Source organism: Myotis yumanensis, unplaced genomic scaffold (genome assembly GCF_028538775.1).
Source record: "Myotis yumanensis isolate MYYU_CA2020_CCGP unplaced genomic scaffold, mMyoYum1.0.hap1 SCAF_6, whole genome shotgun sequence".
NCBI classification, from domain to species: Eukaryota; Metazoa; Chordata; class Mammalia; order Chiroptera; family Vespertilionidae; genus Myotis; species Myotis yumanensis.
In genome coordinates this window covers 23,500,609-23,523,487 of record NW_027223757.1, presented here as the reverse complement: position 1 = coordinate 23,523,487, position 22,879 = coordinate 23,500,609, and the positions used below count along the sequence as shown (strand labels likewise).

At 36.8% G+C, this 22,879-nt stretch overlaps 1 protein-coding gene across 1 annotated transcript in view; it reads left to right on the top strand.

Annotated features, from left to right (window-relative positions):
* The window catches only part of AHI1 (Abelson helper integration site 1), a 168,118-nt gene that overhangs the window by 41,516 nt on the left and 103,723 nt on the right, over window positions 1-22,879 (top strand). The window contains 5 exon segments of the mRNA XM_070417742.1: window positions 799-1,028; window positions 3,051-3,157; window positions 7,360-7,478; window positions 11,900-12,030; window positions 13,533-13,673. Coding sequence (XP_070273843.1) covers window positions 799-1,028; window positions 3,051-3,157; window positions 7,360-7,478; window positions 11,900-12,030; window positions 13,533-13,673 — 728 coding nt within the window.

Sequence of the window (22,879 nt, the reverse complement as noted above, 5' to 3'; positions counted from 1 at the left end):
TTCAAATTCTACTAACTTAATCTTTTAAAAGTCCAGTATTCCACACTCATATAGCACCTGTCTGTTGCTAGATTTTACCTGTTTTTACACATTGATTAGAATTGACATAACAGCTTAACCCTTAGAGTTAAGACTATAGCAGTGATAATAATGTTAATATTTTTAATCATCCATTATTTATAGGTAGAGATAATGAGAGTGCTTAATATTGAGTTGTCTGTTTTCTGGCATTTTAATCTTATTTTACTAAAGTATTTATATAGTAATTTCATTATGGCTTATAGGTCTTTGAGATCTTCATGTTTATCATCTGTATTACTAATATAAAGTTAATAGAGTATCCTATTATCTAACCCTCCACTAGTAAGTACTTTGCAAAAGCATATTCATAACCTAAATGGGAAATCATTAAAGTTTCTCCCTGTATCTTATTTTTATGCATATTGTATTAAATGCAATATTTTACCAATTATTTTATGTGTATTTGTTTAATCAATGTCAAAAGTAGATAGATTTTACAAAGACAGACAAATACAGTTTTTAATTTGATAGTATAAATTATAATTAGTAAACAAATTCACCATTATGCTTGGTAACTATAAGACATAGCTTTGTCAAATGTAAAGAACCCCAGCCATCAAATATGTGATTAAATTAATTTTTAGTTACAAAATTTAAATTTAGTTTATCATTGTCACTTGCTTACTTACATCCCATTGGCTATACTGATTCCTAGAGAAACTTTTAAAGAAACTTGGGTCTTTTAGAAGCAACGTATAACTTTTTATCCTTTTCCAGGATATGGAAAAATGAAATAAACAATACAAATACTTTAAAACTTTTACCTCATCCTTGTTTTGTCTACACGGCTAAGTTCCACCCAGCTGCAAAAGAGCTGGTGGTTACAGGATGCTACGATGCTGTGGTACGGATATGGAAAGTTGATATGAAAGAGGATCCTGCCATATTGATCCGGCATTTTGACACTCACAAGAGTTTCATCAACTCTCTCTGTTTTGATATTGAAGGTATGTCAGTGAACATATTCCAAATTAAAGCTAGTTGTATGAATAATTAAAATTTGCTTTATCTTACTAGGATAATAAATATTTAAGCATGAGAGGGAGTTTATGTATTGATGATTGTTTGTGTATACTGAGATTTATGCATATTTTGCAGATTATATGATCGACCTGGGCATAGATTTGGCACTGAAGGAGTTGTGTTTGTAATTTTAAAGGCATTAAGTTCCTAAACATTTAGATTTAACTAATCTTTGCTGTAACAACCAGTCATGTTCCAAATTTCATAAATATATTTTATTGGGTTGGTGATTATCTCCTTAGTACTTTTCTTAAAATGGCCTTTTAACTTAAATGGTAGAAAGAAGATGAAGAGAAAATCCCAAAAGAATATTGAAAATATAAATTTTAAATGTACTAACATTATTATTTTTTTTAATTCAGAAGCATATAGAAGGGAAATTTGCAATTATTTAAAGGTTTATCTTAGTATATGAATAGTGTAGATGGTGATTTAAAGATATAAAATATAGATTATTTTATTAACTGAAAAAATAGAGAAATGTATTATATCTATCAAATAGTCACTTTTTTACATTATTTAAGACACTAGATATGTAGACTATAGCTATAATTAATTAGTATGGGATCCAGATTAAAGTTATATTACTAATGTACTCTGTTCAACTCTCAGGCTGTTAATATATGGGAACACCTTCAGAAAAGTCAGCCAACAATAGAAAGGTATCTGAAAACTGTGTCATTATAGAAGTAGCTCAGATTATAAGAGGGAGATGAAGAATTTCTTCATTATTTGGCTAAGTTGTGTTGCTCCAGTGGATAAAGATAAAGCCAAAGCTACAGAAGACAGATTTTCTTTGCTCAGAATTGGAAAAAAAAGCATCCTAATACATAGAGCAGTTTATCATTTGAGTAAGCTACTTTTTAAAATATGAAATTCAGTTTCTGAATGGCCATCTGTTCATAATGGTGTGTAAAACATTTCTGAGTGGGCATGAAATTGAACTTGATGGTATCTACTAGTAATGTTCCATTCAACTTTAAGGTGGGTGGACTTTAAGAATTAATGTTGCCCTGGGCAGGCAGCTCAGTTGTTTAGAGCATCGTCCCAGTGCACCGTGATTGTGGGTGTGATCCCCTCTAAGGACACATGCAAGAATCAGCCAATGGCCCTGGCCAGTTTTGCTTAGTTGATAGAATGTTGGTCTGTGGACTGAAGGATCCCAGGTTCAAGTCCAGTCAAAGGCACATGCCTGGGTTGCAGGCTCGATCCATAGTGGGGGGCGTGCAGGAGACAGCCGATCAATGATTCTCTATCATCATTGATGTTTCTATCTCTCTGCCCCTCTCCCTTCCTCTCTGAAATCAATAAAAATATATTAAAAAAAAGAATCAGCCAATGAATGCATGAATAAGTAGAACAACACATCAATATCTATCCGTCTCTCTCCTGCCTCCCCATTCTCTTTTTCTCTCTCTCTAAAATAAATAAATAAATAATTTTAAAAAGAATTAATGTTAAATTGGTACACCTGTTATTTATTTTATTCATTCTCTGATCATTGAGTACCTGCTAGGTCTCAGGCATTATGCTAACACTATGTATTAGAATAAAGGTGTTTTTCTAGGAATATAAAGCAGATTATGTAAATTGATAAAGGTGAGCAATACAGATACATATTGGATAATTCAGATAATTTGTTTGGCTTTGGAATTTGAGCAATATACATATGTACTATGATGCTCATTTCTTTCTGTATTAAAATCAGAGAAATCCAAAGGGAAAGAAAGAAATAAAAAATAATTCAAGTGGAAAGTTCATTTAAAGATAATTGGGATTTAAGTGTTAGCTCTGTTTGGTTTTCTGGCTCTTTAAATTGAAATATCTTCTGGTAATCCTAGGATTCTTTGACTGTTTTACTGGAATGCTTTTTCCCAACTTCATACTATTTCTCTCTACCCCTCTGCATAACATTAATCAGTGAGTAATTTTATTTTCTTAAATAGGTCACCACATGTATTCAGGAGACTGCACGGGGGTGATTGTTGTTTGGAATACCTACGTCAAAGTTAGTGATTTGCAGCATTCAGTGCGCCACTGGAGTGTAAATAAGGTAGAAAACCACATTTCATTAATTAAAGAAATAGAAAAAACATTGAACAACACGGCCTTAAAATAAGGAAGGCATCAGGGCATTCTGTTCTCTCTTTTCAAAAAAATTAAGATTTTGTTATTAAAAGTCTGTTATCACTAATTAATTACCATGTCTTTCTTTTTTTTTTTTTTTACTTTTTTTTAATTAAATCTTTATTGTTCAGATTATTACATTTGTTCCTCTTTTTTTCCCCCCATAACTCCCCTCCTTCCAGCTCCCACCCCACCCTCCGCCCTCACTCCCCACCCACTGTCCTCATACATAGGTGCACGATTTTTGTCCAGTCTCTTCCCGCATCTCCCACACCCCTTTTCCCCCCAAGAATAGTCAGTCCATTCCCTTTCTATGTCCCTGATTCTATTATAATCAACAGTTCATTCTGTACATCAGGTTATTTATTCACTTGATTCTTAGATTCACTTGTTGATAGATGCATATTTGTTGTTCATAATTTGTATCTTTACCTTTTTCTTCTTCTTTCTCTTCTTAAAGGATACCTTTCAGCATTTCATATAATACTGGTTTGGTGGTGATGAACTCCTTTAGCTTTTCCTTATCTGTGAAGCTCTTTATCTGACCTTCAATTCTGAATGATAGCTTTGCTGGATAAAGTAATCTTGGTTGTAGGTTCTTGCTCTTCATCACTTAGAATGTTTCTTGCCAGTCCCTTCTGGCCTGCAAAGTTTCTGTTGAGAAATCAGCTGACAGTCGTATGGGTATTCCCTTGTAGTTAACTGACTTTCTTTCTCTTGCTGCTTTTAAGATTCTCTCTTTGTCTTTTGCTCTTGGCATTTTAATTATGATGTGTCTTGGTGTGGTCCTCTTTGGATTCCTTTTATTTGGGGTTCTCTGCGCTTCCTGGACCTGTAAGTCTATTTCTTTCACCAGGTGGGGGAAGTTTTCTGTCATTATTTCTTCAAATAGGTTTTCAATATCTTGCTCTCTCTCATCTTCTGGTACCCCTATAATTCTGATGTTGGTACGTTTGAAGCTATCCCAGAGGCTCCTTACACTATCGTCGTATTTTTGGGTTCTTTTTTCATTTTGCTTTTCCGGTTGGGTGTTTCTCGCTTCTTCGCATTTCAAATCTTTGACTTGATTCTTGTGCTCCTCTGGTCTGCTGTTGGGAGTCTGTATAATATTCTTTATTTCAGTCAGTGTATGCTTACTTTCTAGATGGTCCTTTATCACACCATCGAGGGTCTCATTAGATTTCCTGTACATCTCATCAAGTTTATCGACAGACTCTAGAAGCCTCTTGAGAGACCTCAAAAGTGTGGTTCTGAACTCAATATCCTCCCTTGATAGTTTTGTCCTGTTTCTTTGTCTCCGCATTTTTTACGCTTTCTTGGTACACCCCCTAGTGGTCTTTGTGTGCAGTCTTGTTGTAGTTAAGCCTTGATTGTTGTAGTTAATACTAGAGGGATTTGACCTCCAGGCCGACTGGCTGTGATAATCAGCTGTGTCTGCAGTGGAAGAACTTGTGTCCTCTAGGGAGGTGCTAATCTAGCCTTTGCCTGAGGCTATCCGGCAAATGCCTCTGTGCAGGGCTTGGGCGGGGCGGGTCCCACGGGATCAACAGGGCGGAGGAGGGAGCAGTTATGGCTGCTCTCAGTCCGTCCCCAGGGGCTCTGCCTCTCTGTCCCAGCAACCGCTGCAAACCTCGGAGGGACCGTAGCCAGACAGTCCTGCTTCTCCCGTTTGAGTCTGGGTCCCTAGAGACTCGCCCGGATCTGGAGCTCAGAGTCTGAGGCTCTCTCCAGATTGAAACAGACAGCCACACCCTCAGCCACCATCCCGCTCCGCACGCACTCCGCACCTTAGTATTTTACTTCAGCACTGCGCCTCCTCTGATTCTCGGTTCCTCCTAGTTGTAGAACTTCCACTCAGCCAGCCTTCCTGTGGTTCTCACCATGTCTTTCTGATGGCTAATTGATGATATAGTAACTTAGTGAAAATTTTCTTTATTTTGGCCAGGCTTTCCTTTAATTTTCTTGAGCTCTAATTTGCACTGGCATTCAGTGCTTCATTACTGAAATTTATGCTTATATGTTATATTACATTACCATCTATAAGTAGTAATTTATGTTTCAATTTATTATTCCTCATAATAGATTCATAATAGATTATAACAATTGTCCTTGTGTGAGGAACAGACACTGTACATGTAAAAGAATTTTCATGAACTTTAGTTAAGTCTCTTGACTCTATCAGATCTGTTTTAAAAACCATCTATTCTATTTTAAATCATCAGATTCATGAATGATGGCTCAGGATTCATGTTGTAGCTTAATTTCACACAATGTGAAAAAAATTCTAATTACTTATATATCTGCGGGATTGGCCAGTCCCTGAAGGCACCAGTTCCAATCATCTGAGTCTACAATGCAGAGTCTATTATTTGTGTTAAAAAGCATGTGTTTCTTTACCTCAGCGTATTAACCAAAAGGGAAATTTACCTTGAAAATCTGCAGCCTGGTGTGGTTGCTTGAGACAGTCAGAAGCCAAAAGTCAGGAAATGAGCTGGACTTTGCACTTAGTGCCCCAGGACAAGCCAGAGACTGCAGCTTCTTACTGGTTCTCCTCAGCCAGCCGAGTGAGGGATGCTAAGCTGTGTCCCTCTGTCCTTTAAGGTGAAGTGTCCGTGTGCTGCCTTGATACAGAACCTGGGCTTCACAATTAGGCCTCTTCTAGTTTAAGCATGAGTTTCATAAAGAAAAATATGTGCTGGGGGGTGGGGGTGGCCAATGAGGAAAAAAGGAGACATATGTGATACTTTAAACAAACAAACAAACAAACAAATAAATAAATAAAATATGGAAGAAAATATTACAAACACGAAGTCTGCCAGCACTTTCCTCGAATTTGTACCTAGCATTCGTTATACAGTTTTCTTTGTATTTTGCACATTGGCATCCGGGTGAGTGTTACTCCAGTTGCTGAAACCTCCAGCAGTGCATCTCCCCCCTCAAATGGTTGTTCTTCAGCTCAGTAAAACCTCCATCCAGGGTGTCAGTGTTTGACTTTTCCTGCAACTTTAAAAGAACAGCTGACAGCAGGTCTTAGTGTCAAATAGCAATAGCAGAGGCTCACCTGGATTGTAGCAGTTTGGAGCCTACCTCTGCTGACACCAGCCCACCTCTGAAGAGGATACCCTCTAGGACAGTGATGGCGAACCTATGACACGCGTGTCAGAGGTGACACACGAACTCATTTTTTTGGTTGATTTTTCTTTGTTAAATGGCATTTAAATATATAAAATAAATATTAAAAATATAAATCTTTGTTTTACTATGGTTGCAAATATCAAAAAATTTCTATATGTGACACGGCACCAGAGTTAAGTTAGGGTTTTCAAAATGCTGACACTCCGAGCTCAAAAGGTTCGCCATCACTGCTCTAGGAGAAAGGGGCAAAAATCAATACGCAGTCCTCAAGGGGGAAGAAGGATAATTTGTAATTCTGCCAACGCGTTAAAGCAGACTTCTCGTCGACTGTGGACTTTAGTCCAAGCAGTTTTGCATTTGTAATTTTTTTCTTCCTCCTGGTTTTTCAAACAAGAAGGACCTTTGGTTATTATTCTAATTAATGCCAGGCTTGTTCAGGCAGATTCTTCATCAGCGTTTATGTATTTCTTGACATGATTAGTCCGGCGTCTTCTATAGCTGCCTTAAGTAACTATAAGAAAACACTGAATATTACAATCTAAATTGTAATTATTTCAGAATATTTTGCTGATGATATATCTTTTCAAAACAAGTGGAAGTGTGTGAAGAAATAATCTGAGACTGAAACAGAACTTGAAAGTTAATTCTGCACTTTGAATTTACAAAAAAAAATGGAAGCTTTCTGACATGATGATAAATAAAAAGTGCAATGTTAAAAGATGTGTTTATAGGAAGTGCTTCTTGTTTGGGAATATACTACCAAGAGTCATACTAACGTGGTATTAGATAACAACCAAAAAATACATTTCGTCAGCTTTATTTTCAACCTTAAGCTGAAATTAACGGGAATCCTTTTAAGCAATTTTAAAGCATCCTGTATAGTATAATTAAAACTTATAACTTAAAATAATTTTTACTTTTGTACTTTAAGAAGGGTTTAACATTAGACAGACTTTACAGTGGTAATATATAGTCCTTTTTGTATCATTTTAGGAAATTAAAGAAAGTGAGTTTAAGGGGATTCCAATAAATTATTTGGAGGTCCATCCCAATGGAAAACGTTTGTTGATCCATACCAAAGACAGTACATTGAGAATTATGGATCTTCGAATGTAAGTATATTTCACTATTGACAGGTTAAGCACTCATAGAATAAGTAATGAATTAATTCATATTTATAAAATACAGCTGTGCTTCTCACCTAGACAGTTTTGTCCCTCAGGGGACATCTGGTAGTGTCTGGGGACATTTTTGAATGTTGTTTCTCTACCTAATGGATGGAGACCAGAGATACTGCTAAGCATCCTCTACTTCATAAGATGGCCCCCAGCAACAAAGAATCCTCTGGCCCAAAATGTGAATAGTTTTGATGTTGAAATGTAGTTAGTTCATTTTTATTTTCACAATTTAAAAGAACTTCTGTCATGGAATATCTTTTATCTCTATGATACTGATATAGCATAGTATTATGGTACAATGTCATAATTGAATGGGAGGGCTTTTGAATAATTCATCCTTGTTTTTTGTTTGTTTGTTTTATTTCTGAAAAAGGCCTATGAAGGGAAATACCTTTAATGTAAGAGGCAGAAGTAGAGTTCTGGGAGAGTCAGCATGGACTTCTGGTGTGCTTTTGTTTCAGTATTGAGTTCCAGCAAAACAAAGGGGAGGAAGCTATGTTATCAGATTTCATTATTGCTTTTAGAAAGGCAAATGTGGCGATCTATATTAGTTTATTTTGCAGTTCTCCTTTTAGGGCTAACAGGTAAGCCCTTAAATATTTATGTAGAATTGTCCAAGACACTGGCATGGGTGCTGGTGGAGCATGATTAGCAGAAGTAGCTCATCAGGAGTTTACAATCTGGATGTCCTGCCTCTAGAATGACACACAAAGCATTTAATTAGGTTAAACTGAGATCTTCTGGGACTGGAATCTGCTTATTCTTTTTTCTATACGTAGCACCCATACTATGTGGCAGACAGCAAGTACTCAGTATGTTATTTTCATTAATCCTCAACCGAAGATATTTTTTCCATTGATTTTTTTTTTTTTGAGAAAATGGATGGGAGGTGAGAGAGACAGAGAGAGAGAAACATCAATGTGAGAGAGACACATCGATTGGTTGCCTCTGGCACGTGGGCCAGGGATCGAGCCTGCAACCAAGGTATGTGCCCTTGACTGGAATCAAACCTGAGACCCTTCAGTTATAGGGTTGACGCTCTAACCACTGAACAACTGGCTAGGGTCTCAGTATCTATTTTTAATGAATATAAATATACTAGAGGCCCAGTGCACAAAAATTTGTGCACTCGGCGGGGGGCAGGGGGGGAGGGTGGTGTCCCTCAGCCCAGCCTGTGCCTCTCAAAGTCTGGGACCCCTCAGGGGATGACCACCTGCTGGCTTAGGCCTGCTCCCCAGGGGATAGGGCCTAAATTGACAATCAGACATCCCTCTGGCAGCCCGGCAGCCCTCGGGGGATGTCCACTTGCCAGCGGGGAGCAGACCTAAGCTGCAGTCGGACATCCTTAGTGCTGCTGAGGAGCCGGGAGAGGCTCCCACCACCACCGCTGTACTGGCAGCCATCAGCCTGGCTTGTGGCTGAGCAGAGCTCCCCCATGTGGGAGCACACTGACCACCAGAGGGCAGCTCCTGCATTGAGCGTCTGCCCCTGGTGGTCAGTGCATGTCATAGTGACCAGTCATTCCCAGTCTTTGTGCTGTTAGGGTCAGTTTGCATATTATCCTTTTATTATATAGGATAGAGGCCTGGTGCATGGGTGGGGGCCAGCTGGTTTGCCCTGAAGGGTGTCCTGGATCAAGGTGGGGGTCCCGCTTGGGTGCCTGGCCAGCCTGGGTGAAGGGCTGATGGCTGTTTGCAGCTGGTCACACCCCCTTCAGGGTGGGGGTCCCCACTGGGGTGCCTGGCCAGTCTAGATGAGGGGCTGATGACTGTTTTCAGGCTGGCCATACCCCCTTTAGAGTGGGGGTCGCCACTGGAGTGCCTGGCCAGTCAGGGTGAGGGGTTGAGGGCTGTTTTCAGGCTGGCCGGCGACTGAAGCTCCCAGCCTCTCCTTTTTTTCTTTTTTTTTTTTATTCTGGGATTTATTTACCTTCTATAATTGAAACTTTGTTTCTGTCACTGGAGCTGCTTCTACTCGCTCCAGCTCTGAGGCCACGGCCTGCTGAAAGCAGGTATCTGGGGTTTGTTTACCTTCTATAATTGAAACTTTGTTGCTTTCGGAGCTCAGAGCCAGGCCACGGCAGGCGGGGAACCTTGGCTTCCTCCATCACTGGAGCAAGCAAGCCTCCTGCTCGCTTCAGCTGTGTGGCTGCCAGCCGCCATCTTGGTTGGGTTAATTTGCATATCTCGCTGATTAGCCAATTGGAGGCGTAGCGAAGGTACAGTTAATTACCATGTTTGTCTATTATTAGATAGGATGATACAAGGATTACATTTTTCATGACAATAATGATGGTGGCTATAATAGAGTCTTTCTGACAATAAAGGTGGTGGCTATAATATAGGCTTTATGGAGAGGCAGGCCTTTGAGCTTAATCTTGAAGAAGAGAGAGAATTTAGATAAGGTGGAAGTGTATTAAGTAGGAAAACATGAAAATCCTGGAATAAAGTTCAGAGGTGGGATAATATAAGTTGTATTATAGGCAAAGGGATTTAGTCTGTATGATTTTGTTATTCTCTCTTTTTAAAAATATATTTTATTGATTTTTTTACAGAGAGGAAGGGAGAGAATAGAGAGTTAGAAACATCGATGAGAGAGAAACATTGATCAGCTGCCTCCTGCACACTCCCTACTGGGGATGTGTACGCAACCAAGGTACATGCCCTTGACCGGAATCGAACCTGGGACCCTTGAGTCTGCAGGCTGACGCTCTGTCCACTGAGCCAAACCGGTTAGGGCTGTTAATTCTCTTTTTAAGCAATATAGTTTTCAGCATTAAGATTATGCTTGGTCTCAGAGGCAAACTGCTTAGAATAAAATATGGCCTTTTCCACCCCTTGCTAGCTGATTTGCCTGTGTGTCTCTCTTTTCTCATCACTAGTGAGAGAGATAATATCTACTCATAAGAGTTTGGGGGGAATAAACTAGTTTATATATGTAAAGTACTTAAAATAGAGCATACTAGAGGCCTGGTGCACGGATTTGTGCACTGGCGGGGCGGGTCCCTCAGCCTGGCCTGTGGGGATTGGGTCGAAACTGGCAGTCTGACATCCCATGAGGGTTCCCGGATTGCGAGAGGGCTCAGGCCAGGCCGAGGGACCCCACCGGTGCACAATAGGGGCTGGAGAGGGACTGTGGGAGGGCTCCAGGGTGTGTCTGGCCCATCTCGCCCAGTCCCGATCAGCTGGACCCCAGCAGCAAGCTAACCTACCAGTCAGAGCGTCTGTCCCCTGGTGGTCAGTGCACGTCATGGCAACTGGTCGAATGGTCAATCGAACACTTTGCATATTAGGTTTTCATTATATAGGATGGCAAGGACTGCAGAAATGTTTGACTTTGTAACCTCAAGAATTTATGTTAAGATAATATAAAACTGCAAAAAATTAGATAGTATGAAGGTTACCAGAGAAAAATGGGGTGGGGGATAAAGAGGAGGTCAAATTACAATTAGACTTTGGCTGGTGAGCACACAATGGAATATACAGATGATTTGTTATAGAATTGTATGTTTGAACCTTATATAATGTTATTAACCAGTATCACTCCAATAAATTTAATAAAAATAAATAAAATAGTACAAAAATATATATACAATATTTATTATAGAAATCGTGTTCATAGTAGGTGAAAGCTGGAAATAGCATGTGTTGTCCAACAATAGGAAATGTCTTAAGATACACTTACACAATGATATAACATATACCTATTAAAAGGATAATGCATAATCTATGTATTCTGACATAGAGGGCCATTACTTGTGATTTTTTGCTGACAGAAAAAAGCAGAAAACAGAGCAGTGTATGTAATATCCTCTCTGTAAATCGGGGATGATAATAGCACCTGACTGGCACATAGCAAGCTTTAAATTAAAACCGGGTTAGCTATTTTTCATAAGCAAAAAAGCTTAGAAGCCTGTACGTCGTATTTAATAGATGATTTAATAATATGTCTGTCTAATGTTTCTGCAAGAACCAAGTGTAATTATAAAAATTCATCACATGGAAAAAAATAAAAATTCTGTTCCTTTTTTAGTAACCAACTCAAGTGCTACTTCCATAATGTAGTCTCTCTTCACAGCTAGAAATAATTTTTCTTACCCAGATCTACAAAGTACTCTTTCTTTTCTTCTCATGTGGCACTTTCTACATCCACTTACTGTATTACATTGATGCATTCCTTCTTTCTCCTACTAATTCTAAACTCCCTGAGCTCTGTACGCTGTTCTTCAGTCTGCATCCATCATAAAATATTTCCCACTTAGCAGATTTTCAAAAATTGTTTGTTCAATGCAAATCAAGTATTTAAAACTTTTTACCACCCAGATTTTACATTTGTAAAATCTTTTTTGTTTAAAGATTAGCAGCAAGGAAATTTGTAGGAGCAGCAAATTATCGGGAGAAGATTCATAGTACTTTGACACCTTGTGGGACTTTTCTCTTTGCTGGAAGTGAGGATGGTGTAGTGTATGTTTGGAACCCAGAAACAGGTAAATATTTATTTAAAACTTGTTTTTATTTTTGAAGAAGTGTGAAACTACCATTTTATGGAATAATTTTCAAGGAAGTTCTGATTGCAGGTTCTCCATTATGTTTTCTGGAATTGGAACGCTGATAATGGAAATCAGCTGCAGTCTAAATTTATATTAAATTCTGTTCTTTATTATTTTGATATATTCATGGATTTTGAATTCCACATTATAATTTAAGGTTTATTATTTTCTTGTCTGTAATGAGATATGGTGGATCTTATAAAAGTATTTAATGAGGACTGTAATGTAAAATACAAGCGTTACAAGCTGAATTTGGAGTATAAGTAGGTATAGAGTGGTGAAACAGCTACAATATATTTTCATTAGAAACATTCCTGTTAAAACTTTTGATGTATGAAACTCAGTAACAATTTACCTGAATTACTATAATTCACTTCTTTTCCAATAAAATAAACTATTACATTGGGAAATTTATTTGTGTCTTACCTTTGCTATTTTAAAAAAGCTATAACTACATAAACGTTTTTAGCAATAGAGAGAATTTTATGAAATTCACTGTATAATTTCTTAAGAACAGTATTTAATTTCCCCTTGTTTATTCTGTTGGTCTTTCCTTTAGGCATTTTTGACTGGTCAGTTTGTTGGTTTTTTTGTGTTTTTTTTCCTACTGCATTTTTATATTTTAGCATCAGTTCAAAAATGTTAAGCCTGGCCAGCATGGCCCAGTGGTTGATCATTGACCTATGAACCATAGGGTTGCGGTTCGATTCCCAGTTGGGGCACATGCCCAGGTTGCGGGCTCCATCCCCAGGGTGGGGTGTGCAGGAGGCAGTCAATCGATGATTCTCTCTCATCACTGATCTTTCTCTCTCTCTCCCTTTCCCTTCCTCTCTGAAATCCGTAAAGTGTGTGTATATATATGTGTTATATATATATATATTTTAAATGTTAAATCTCTTTTCCTCTTAAATAAATGGATCTAGAGTTTTTGCCTTTTGAATTCTGCTTTTCAGAGGTTTCTTAGATGTCTGCTGTAGGCATTTTTTAGCCAGTAGTAATCATATGTATTTTTAAAGGAGATGATACCTCAAACAGCCTCTGGAAAAAAATTAATCCCCACCAAGCCTTCCCCAACCAGAGAGTCTCTTCAGTTTTAGAGTCCTGCAGTTCCTCCCTACTTCTCTCTGGAGTTCTTTGTTAGCTGGCATTTGCTCAGCCCTGTCAAACCTCAGAGTCAGGTACCTCTAAACTCGGTCTATTTTGTGCCTTCAAAATCTTGTTGAAGAGTTTGGATTGAGAAGTAGAAAGAGGAGGGCCAACACAATGAAAAATAAATATAATTATGTAATTCAGTAGTACTCAAATATTTATAAGTATATGAGGTTTTCATGTAGAAAACATGAGCTTTATATTACTTTCTATAAATATTTTCGATAAGTTGCAGAATAACCTTCTAATAATAAATAACAATACACATTATTGAATCTTTTCTTATTTAGGAGAACAAGTAGCAATGTATTCTGACCTGCCATTCAAGTCACCCATTCGAGACATTTCTTATCATCCACTTGAAAATATGGTTGCATTTTGTGCATTTGGGCAGAATGAGCCAGTTCTTCTGTATATTTATGATTTCCATGGTAAGTCCACTGCTTGATAAGTAAAGAATATTTAGAGTAACCTTTACATTTATACTGAACCAGGAATCGTGAATTCTGACAACTGTCATTCTCTGTATTAATAAAGCTCTCTCGAATATATTGTAAGAGCCATGTACATAAATAGATTATATTATTATTATATTATAGCATTTTATTTGTCCATAAGCACTATTATTCTGGAGTTTAAATATCAGCAAAAGTACACATAATAGTTGTGCCCTTACATTGGAATCTCAGAAAAGTGTCATCAGTTTTCTTCATAAGTCAATTTAAATAAGCAAAATTCATCTAAAATTATCTGGTAATGGTAACTAAATTTAAAAGGTATCCCTGGCTGGTGTGGCTCAGTTGGTTGAGCATTGTCTTGTACACTGAAAGGTCTTAGATTAGATTCCCAGTCAGGGCACATACCCAGATTGCAGGCTTGATCCCTGGTCAGGGTATGGGAGGCAACCAATCCGTCTTCCTTCCTTCCTTCCTTCCTTCCTTCCTTCCTTCCTTCCTTCCTTCCTTCCTTCCTTCCTCCCTCCCTCCCTCCCTCCCTCCCTCCCTTCCTTTTCTTTCTTTCTCCCTCTTCCTCTTCCTCTTCCTTCCTCTCTTTTTAAAATCAATAAAAACATATCCTCAGGTGAGGAAATAGACAAACAAACAAACAAACAAATAACATTTAGGAAATATGGATCTTTAATATGTTCAGTTGAATATTGAGTTAATTTCTTATTCTCTTTTTTTGTTTTTTACTAAAACACATAGTTTTAATAAGTTGTAGAGTTTCTTAACATGAAAAGAAGACAAAAAACTAATGTCAGTGAAAGCAAGTTCCAGAATTACAAATCTAATGTCATTGCTATGCTAAAATTACACTGTTCTATCATTCTGAGAGATAAGGAAATAAAGACTAGACACATTTTTTCAGGAATAGCATGCATTCTTAGAATATACGATTTATGCTATTTTTCATACATTTCTTTAATTTCTGTCCTGACATTAGCATTTCATTGTTCTGTATTGTACTGACAGTGCTGTCACTCTCAAAATTCATTTTTTTCATATATTAAAAACTTTATTCATTTCTTTGATTTGTTTAAGATGTCATGTATCGTCCGTCATTCACTGTTTTTGCCAAACTGGGATAGCTTACACATAAATGTGGCACTAGTGGGACAAAGTGTTTAAATTAATGAAATGTGAATGCTTAAGTTATTTGCATTAATACAGATTGAGTTGGTAATGGCTGTGATAAGTCCTAAGTTATTAAACAAGTTCTAAACCTGAAGTTCTTGATCATAGTATGGATTTTATTATGTCTTCTCAGGCAAATTATATGAGAAAATAATGTGTAAAATTGAGACTTATTTTAAATTACTTTGCAGAGAATTAATAATGAATTTCTCTAATGTGGCGAGCCAGCATGGCCATGGCATACTCAGCCCCACATTGGGCGCCATATGTGCTGCGCCAGCTCAGCCAGGTTCGGTGAGTCTGAGAGGAGGTGGTGAAGGATTAAGAGAAGAAAGCTGGGTCTGGATGGGACGCTGTCCTCTCTGATGGAGAGCTAGCGACAGTGCCACGGACTACAAGCCGTGTCTTTATTTTATAGCCAGATTCCACGAGGCAAAGTAAGGGCATGGTCAAGATGTTTACAACATTCTCGTGGTTTTCAATCCTACTCAGTTACATGCACCTGAACTCTATCAAGCCCACCTCACTCAGGCATGTGGGGCCACGTGTTCAGACCATAGGTTCAAGCTTACAACTATAGCTGTTGGCTATAATTATGCTGGGAGGGCTTTACCCTCCAAGCTGGGATTTGCATGTGGCCATGAGAGGACTGTGCCCTCTCATTAGTTCGAGCTTTGAACCTCTCCAAACACTATAGCCACTCTCCACACTCTAACATGTTCAGATTTACGGAACACCATTATTAATAGTAGAATTGTTAAAACAACATAATACCATTTACTATTACAAGCAAAAATAAACACTGCCTGATTATAGGAAAAGACAAATGGCTTTCTCAAGTCATCCACTGTCCAAATCTGGTGGCTGGTTAAACCTTGTATCCTGAAACAGGTCTTTCTATGTGCTCCCCCAAATCTTCACATAAAGGAGAAGAACTCTACCTAAGGACTTTATAATTAGAACTGTTATATAGGAAATAGACTCCACAGTTATTTCCTCAGACTCAAGAGGTTTCATAACAGTCTTCATTCAATTTCTGATTTTTTTTTAGGCTTTTGAAATTTTCACTACACATGCAAGTTAAAGTTCCACTCTTTTTATTTCCTTCAGTTATTTTTTTGTTGTTGTCATTGATAGAGGGATTTCATCATTAGAATAGTCCAGTCAGGTTAGCCCATATGGCTTTTAGACAATAGGTTTCCAACTAAGAGGTTCATTCTAGAAATGCCAGTGAAAGAGCAGGGCTTAAGGCTCAATTCTGTTTCTTTTTTAATTTTTTAAATTGATTTCAGAGAGGAAGGGAGAGGGAGAGAGATAGAAACATCAATGAAGAGAGAGAATCATTGATCGGCTGCCTCCTGCACGCCCTTGGGATCAAGCCGCAACACAGGCATGTGCCCTGACTGGGAATTGAACCATGACCTCTTAGTTCATAGGTCGATGCTCAACCACCGAGCCATGCTGGCCGGGCTCCATTCTGTTTCTTTAGTGACCTTGCCAAGGCTCTTGCCTTCCTAAAGCTCCATTTTCTTATCTAGTAAATGGTTCTCCTGCTACTAATAACTGTGCTACCTGTTATTGTGAAGATACTATAAGACAGGGACTGTGAAAGTACTTTGTAAATTAATAAGCACTAGATTAAAACAAGAAAGGTAAATGGGTTGTTATCATACTCATCCAAACAATGTATACTTGATTTTATGGGAACTTATGTTTTTATATGCTGGTAAGCATCTATATATTGAATAGAATTGAAAAGGGGTTTTTTCCCCCCCTCTATAACTCACTCTTTTGGTAGCCTTTTCCTTTTACTTATTAGACTGTGTAACTTTTTAGGTCAGTTGTAATAGAAAATAAATGTAAAGTTAAGAACATTGTGTTATATCCACACTATCTTAATGTGGAAGAGGAAGGAGTTCTAAGTATTTTAGAAATGATCAATAATGCATATGATATTCAAATTTGTGCAACGTATTTAGAACATGATTCTAACCTTTAAAAACAAATGAAAACTTAAAATGTTTTTAACATATTTTCCCAACTCTTTGCTGCCTATTTTTAAAAAGAGGAAGCTTAGGAAGAGGTTACATAATCTCAAGTAATCCAAGTTTTAGCACAGTTCTTTTGCATGGTATATATCCATTAGAAAATGAAAGTTCTCAGACTAAAAGATCTTACTCATTAAATACAGGCCAGAATCATCAAGTAAAATAGTCTTTAAATATTTTATTGAAAATATAACGTGTATGTATGTGTGTGTGTGTGTGTGTGTGTGTGTGTATATATATATATATATATATATATATCCCAGATTTTCTGGTCTGAAAATAAAATTTACATGTAGCTTTACATAAATGTATTAATGTTACAAAATTTGAAAGATATAGAACAGTTACATGACTTTTAAATAGTATTTATCAGAGCTGCTGATATGTTCAGGTAATTTTCAAGGAAAATGGAGCAAGATTATTTTTTTACAAGTTAAATAAGCTGCGAATGAGACCACAGTGGTAGCAAAATGTATCATCCATCTTTCAGTTCTAGCAAAACCTGTGAAGAGTCAGCAAGCATCTTTCCCTTAAGCATATGTTCAGTTGTGGTCTTTTGGGTCGTTCATTCTACTGACTTTTTGCTTTTTTTGGTAAGAGATATGATTTTTACTTTCAGAAGGCAGTTTTATTTGCCTGATGTTGAAAGGGTTAATCATCTAGTAATACAAAATTTAGTCACAGAGTACCACAAATAATGTACTTTAAGGATTCCCATAATAACAGAGAACTAGTCACAGAAACGGCTTCTACTGAATTACATTTACAAGGCTAGACTTTAGCAATAATGTTCTGTTATTAATCAATATTTATCTACCTCAGTCTCTAGGATCCTGCTCTATATTTAATCATAATCATAGCTAATACTTACAAAGCACTTTCTGTATTTCTGGTCCTGTTTTAAGCACTTTACACATATTTAATTTGTCACAATAATCTTATGAGCTAGGTTCTATAATTACCCCACTTTATAGGAGCCAGGACTTGGATCCATACAGTCTGTATTTGGAGACCATGATCTTATTTGCTACACTGCACTGCCTTTTTGAGCAGATTTTCTGAAATGTTAGCTTTTGATTATCTATTAAGCAAACCTTTTTTCCATATAGTACCATTTACTTTATACCTCTCTGTGGAGTATGTGATTTCTTTGTATCATCTATAGTTTGTAGGAAGCAGATATAGTGGCTTATTCGTCTTTTTATTACCAGTACAGTGCCTAATCTGAATACTGACTTGTGATGAATGTACATGTATGTATTTTAAGTAGGATCAAATTAGGATGCGTTGGTGGTATAGTGGTGAGCATAGCTGCTTTCCAAATTAGGGAAGTTCTCAGCATTACTTGATAATTTCAGGTAATGAACCTTATATTTCACTAGGTGGCAATATCTCCTGAGTCAGCATTAAGTCTGGAATGCTTTTCAGTCCTAGTCTTAGACAAGACAAATCTTTATTGAGCACCTATAATATGCCATGTTGAACAGGGCTATGAAACCCATGAATCACACTCAGGTTTTCATGCTCTATTCCAATCCTTTGTGTTTCCTAAGTAGTTGATTAAACCTCTGGGAAAACTTCAGTTAAACTGAAAAGCAGTCTCTTCCATTGACACTAAAATTATTTTCGTTATAGAAGTCATATTCATTAATGACCACCTATATTGTCATTGACGGTAGCTTTATTTTTCACATTGTGACATGCTTTACTAGAGTTTAGAGCAATGTATACCTTCAGGTGCCTATAAAAAATTTTATTATATTAAATTTTTCACCAAAAGTCCATGGTGTTTATAATGCCCTATGTGTAACACAGTACCTGGTATATTACTGATGTGCAATAAATGTATAAAATAAGAATTACAGATTCTGTAAAATAGAATTTTTTCCTTAAATTGTATAAAAATATAGAATGAAAGGCATGTGTAGTTAATAGATTTGGGGCTAATAATAATAGTGGTAGTAATAGCTAACATCTATCAAGCATTTATTATTAAGTTCTCTATTCTTACAAGCATTTTACATATATTATCTCATACAGAACTCCCCAAATCCCATGAGGTAGATACTATTAACTGTCCTCATTTTGCAGATGATGAAACTGAGGAACAGGGAGAATGAAATAATTTGCCTCAGGCCACACAGTTGGTGATTGTACAAGCTACCATTTGATTCTATGCTCTTCAACTCTAGAGACCATGCTCTTAACCATTAAGCTGTCTGTCACAGCTACTCTTGTAATCTTTGCATTTCCTGTATCCTGAAGTAATTTAAGAATGCAGCCAAATATTCCTCTGGTGAAATGTGTTGTTTGCTTTTCTTTTTAATATTTAGGAGAACCCCTTAAGATTAAAAGGAACTTTGCTACTCTAGTATTATTGTTAATGGTTTACTCCTTTACAAATTTGCGGGGTAATTGTAATGCATTAAGCCATTCTCAGTGTAGTCCAAATACAAACTTTTTTTATTTTGGAGCATTAAATTTTAATGTATAGTTACTATGACAACATTTTTGCAATAGATAATGTCTAGTTGAAATAAATTTTATTTCCATAGTTTTATGTATAACAATGATATTCTTGATGTTCTAATGATGAATGATTAGAAAACAAACTCAGATATTATAATCGTCATACTTGTATAAGATCATGTGGTAATAAAAGTAATTGATTGTAGGTTAGAGTTTTAAATATCTATTATTAGCCTGGTAGGATAAATTAAAAAATAAAATGCCATATTTTAAGACATGCCGTACTACCTATTTCTTGATCATATCTGAATCATCTATTTTAGTCTTCACTAATGGATACTTTGATTTGAAAGCTTATGTCATTTAAGGATTGAAGACATGGAAAACTTAGTCTATTTAATGGCTTTGAGCATAAACCATAGTCCTGAATTCTTTACTCAGGCATTTTTTTATGCTTACATTTGTGCTTTTTAATGTGCACAAAGAAAGAAGAATTCTGTGGTGTAAAAATAAATAGCAGTGTGGTGGGAAAGGCCTGAGTAGGAGTTAGAGTATTGGGATTTTAGACAAAATGCCATCATCACATTTTGTTTGATTCTGGCCAACTGATTTAGCATTACTGCATCTGTTTTTTCACCTGTTGAATTTAAATAATACCTGTTCTATTTGATCTCAGTATTTTGTCAAAGGATAAAATGAAAGTACAAAGGATAAAATGAAAGTACAAAGTTAGAATTCATGAATGAGGCTGCAGTTGAGAAATTCTAGCTATTTTCTGTAGCAATAGATGCATTACACATTTTCAGTGGAATAGCATGATGTGTGTTAATGAGTTGATAATGGAAAAGGAAACCAACAAAAGAACAATAGCTTGTACTTCAGGGAATTTAGTAATAATTACTGTATGTTGGTGTTTTACTAATGGATTTAACAAATGATGGTAGTTGCTCTCCCATTTGGTTGGCTAGGAGACATGAATCTGTTACACTCTTTTAATAATTTTTTGAACAGTTTTTTTTAGTCACATCATTATTTCTACTTGATATATAAAATGTGTCAGGGAAATACAATACTACTAACAGGCCCTGAAATTACCCAGGCTACTAGAATTAAAGTGCTACTCAATAGAACTTCTTGGATTCATCCACATAGTATTTTAAAATTAGCTGAAGCAGGAACAAGTCAGGCTCAGTAAAATACAATATGAAACATTGTAAGCCCTTGATCATTCTTGTTTTAGTTCATTCAGACAGCTTATAAACAAGAGAATTTTATTTCTTACTAGAGGCCCGGTGCATGAATTCGTGCATGGGTGGGGCCGATTGGGCTGGCCATGGAGAGGGGACGAGGAAAGTTGGCCAGCTGGCCCTGCCCCCAATTGGGGTGGGTTGGGCCGATTACGGGCAGGGCGGCTGGCCAAGTGCCCTCAGCCCCTGCCCCTGGCCGGTCCCACCCCTGGTAGGGATGGCCGGCTGGACCCCACCCATGCACAAATTCGTGCACTGGGCCTCTAGTATATAATAACAGGTCTTGAACAAAGGAATTAAATGCTGAACTAAGTGGAAATCTTACTGTTAATGTAGTATAAGTGAAAGAATATGCTGCTTTTTAGTTGTACTTTATTTTAAAGTTAATAACATAAGTACACATAGATATTAATAATAACAAACCTTGGATTCAATCCAAATGCAAAGGGCACTGGATTAAAATATCTTATTTCCTCCATTCTTCCTCTTATAAAGATAAAAGTCTCCCGAGAAAACCATGTTATTGTTTATAATTATTTAAAGTCCAGGAGATATATAAAAGCATTGAACTTACATAAATCAAAGGATTGTCAATTCTGAAGACATTTTAAGAATTTTTTTTAATTGTGTAAAATTTAGAATCCCAAACTATAGCTGATGGAGATAATTGTAGAAGTATTTTGATTGATAAAACATTCCTTTAAGCAAATGTAGTTGCCACCTCTGTGTATTGACCTCCAAAGAGTCAGACCCCAAGCGGGGGTTGGTATCCTTGCATTCTCAGAGCCTGCTCTTGTACACTTCTCACAAGAGGGGGTGAGACTGTTAAAATTGTGAGTTTTAAACATCAGGTTAGATTAGGGCTAAGTTTTAAATGTACAAAGTTAAGTTAGCACAAAGAAAAGAAAATAGTGAAGAAATACAGTTATTTAGTGGCAACATTATACTCCAGTCATGGCGTATGTAAAGGTGTTTTTAGAAACCTTTGAAATGTTAGATGCATAGAGCTTGAAGGAATTTCCAAAGTCATCTATCATAACCTATTTTTACAATCTGTATGATCTTATACAAATAGGTGAATAATTTGTGTAATGTCGGCGAGGGGAAGAATGAAAGAACAGAAGCAAGCAGCTTCTTTTTGTTTCTAGTATCTGAGAAACTATGTCATTGTGAATATTTCTGCAGATGTTTTTATCTCTCTCCTCACAGTCACAGAATAAGAGGTGCTGAAGACAGAGTAGGGTGTTAATTTGACTCCTTTAAATCCAGTCAGATGTCTTTTGTATAGAAAATTCCCTTTAGACAATGGAAACGAATATTCATAATTTGGGGTTTATTATGCATCTGCATCCACTTAGACCATGTTAATCCTTCCTGAAAACCATCTTAATGCCGGGAAAAATTAAGGAACATAAATATTTAGGCAAAGCCTTTTGTTATTTTTTTACTAGTTAAAAAATCTTAAAAAATAAATAAATCATGCTTAGCATAGCATAATACTTAGAAAATACAGTTTGGCAAAAAGAATAAAATAAATACCCAAAGCTTGCTATCCTGTATAACATTGCTTACCTCAGCATATATGCTTCTGTGCATGCTTTCTCACTCAGAGCTTAAATTGAAATCATGGCTAATATATATCTGGCAAATACAAAAACATAGGGAGTGAAAAAATGCCACTAAATAGTTAAACTCAGCTTTACTTTCCATTCATAGCAGCAGAAATCAATGAAATATTAAAAGGATAATTGTATACAGCAAAGAAAGATCATGGAACATGATTTTCATGTGTTGATTCATTCATCTCTGACCCATCTACTAATATTAAGCCTTCCAAATTCTAAACCATAGGTCACTTTTATATCTTTAAAGTTTCTCTTGTTCTTTAAACTATCTTTGAATATTTGAGAATAAAATTAATTTTCTTTTTTTAAAATATATTTCATTATTGATTTCATAGAGGAAGGGAGAAGGAGAGTTAGAAACATCAGTGATGAGAGAGAATCATTGATCGGCTGCCTCCTGCACGCCCCATACTGGGGATCGAGCCCACTACCCGGGCATGTGCCCTTGGCTAGAATCGAACCTGGGACCCTTCAGTCCACAGGCTGACGCTCTATCCACTGAGCCAAACCAGCTAGGGCAAAAGTAATTTTCTGAGTGTGCTGAAAAGAAGTCCAAAATGTGTACTGGAAAATAGTAGTCAGACCCACAAAAGTCTAAGTGTAGAAAGAGCTAC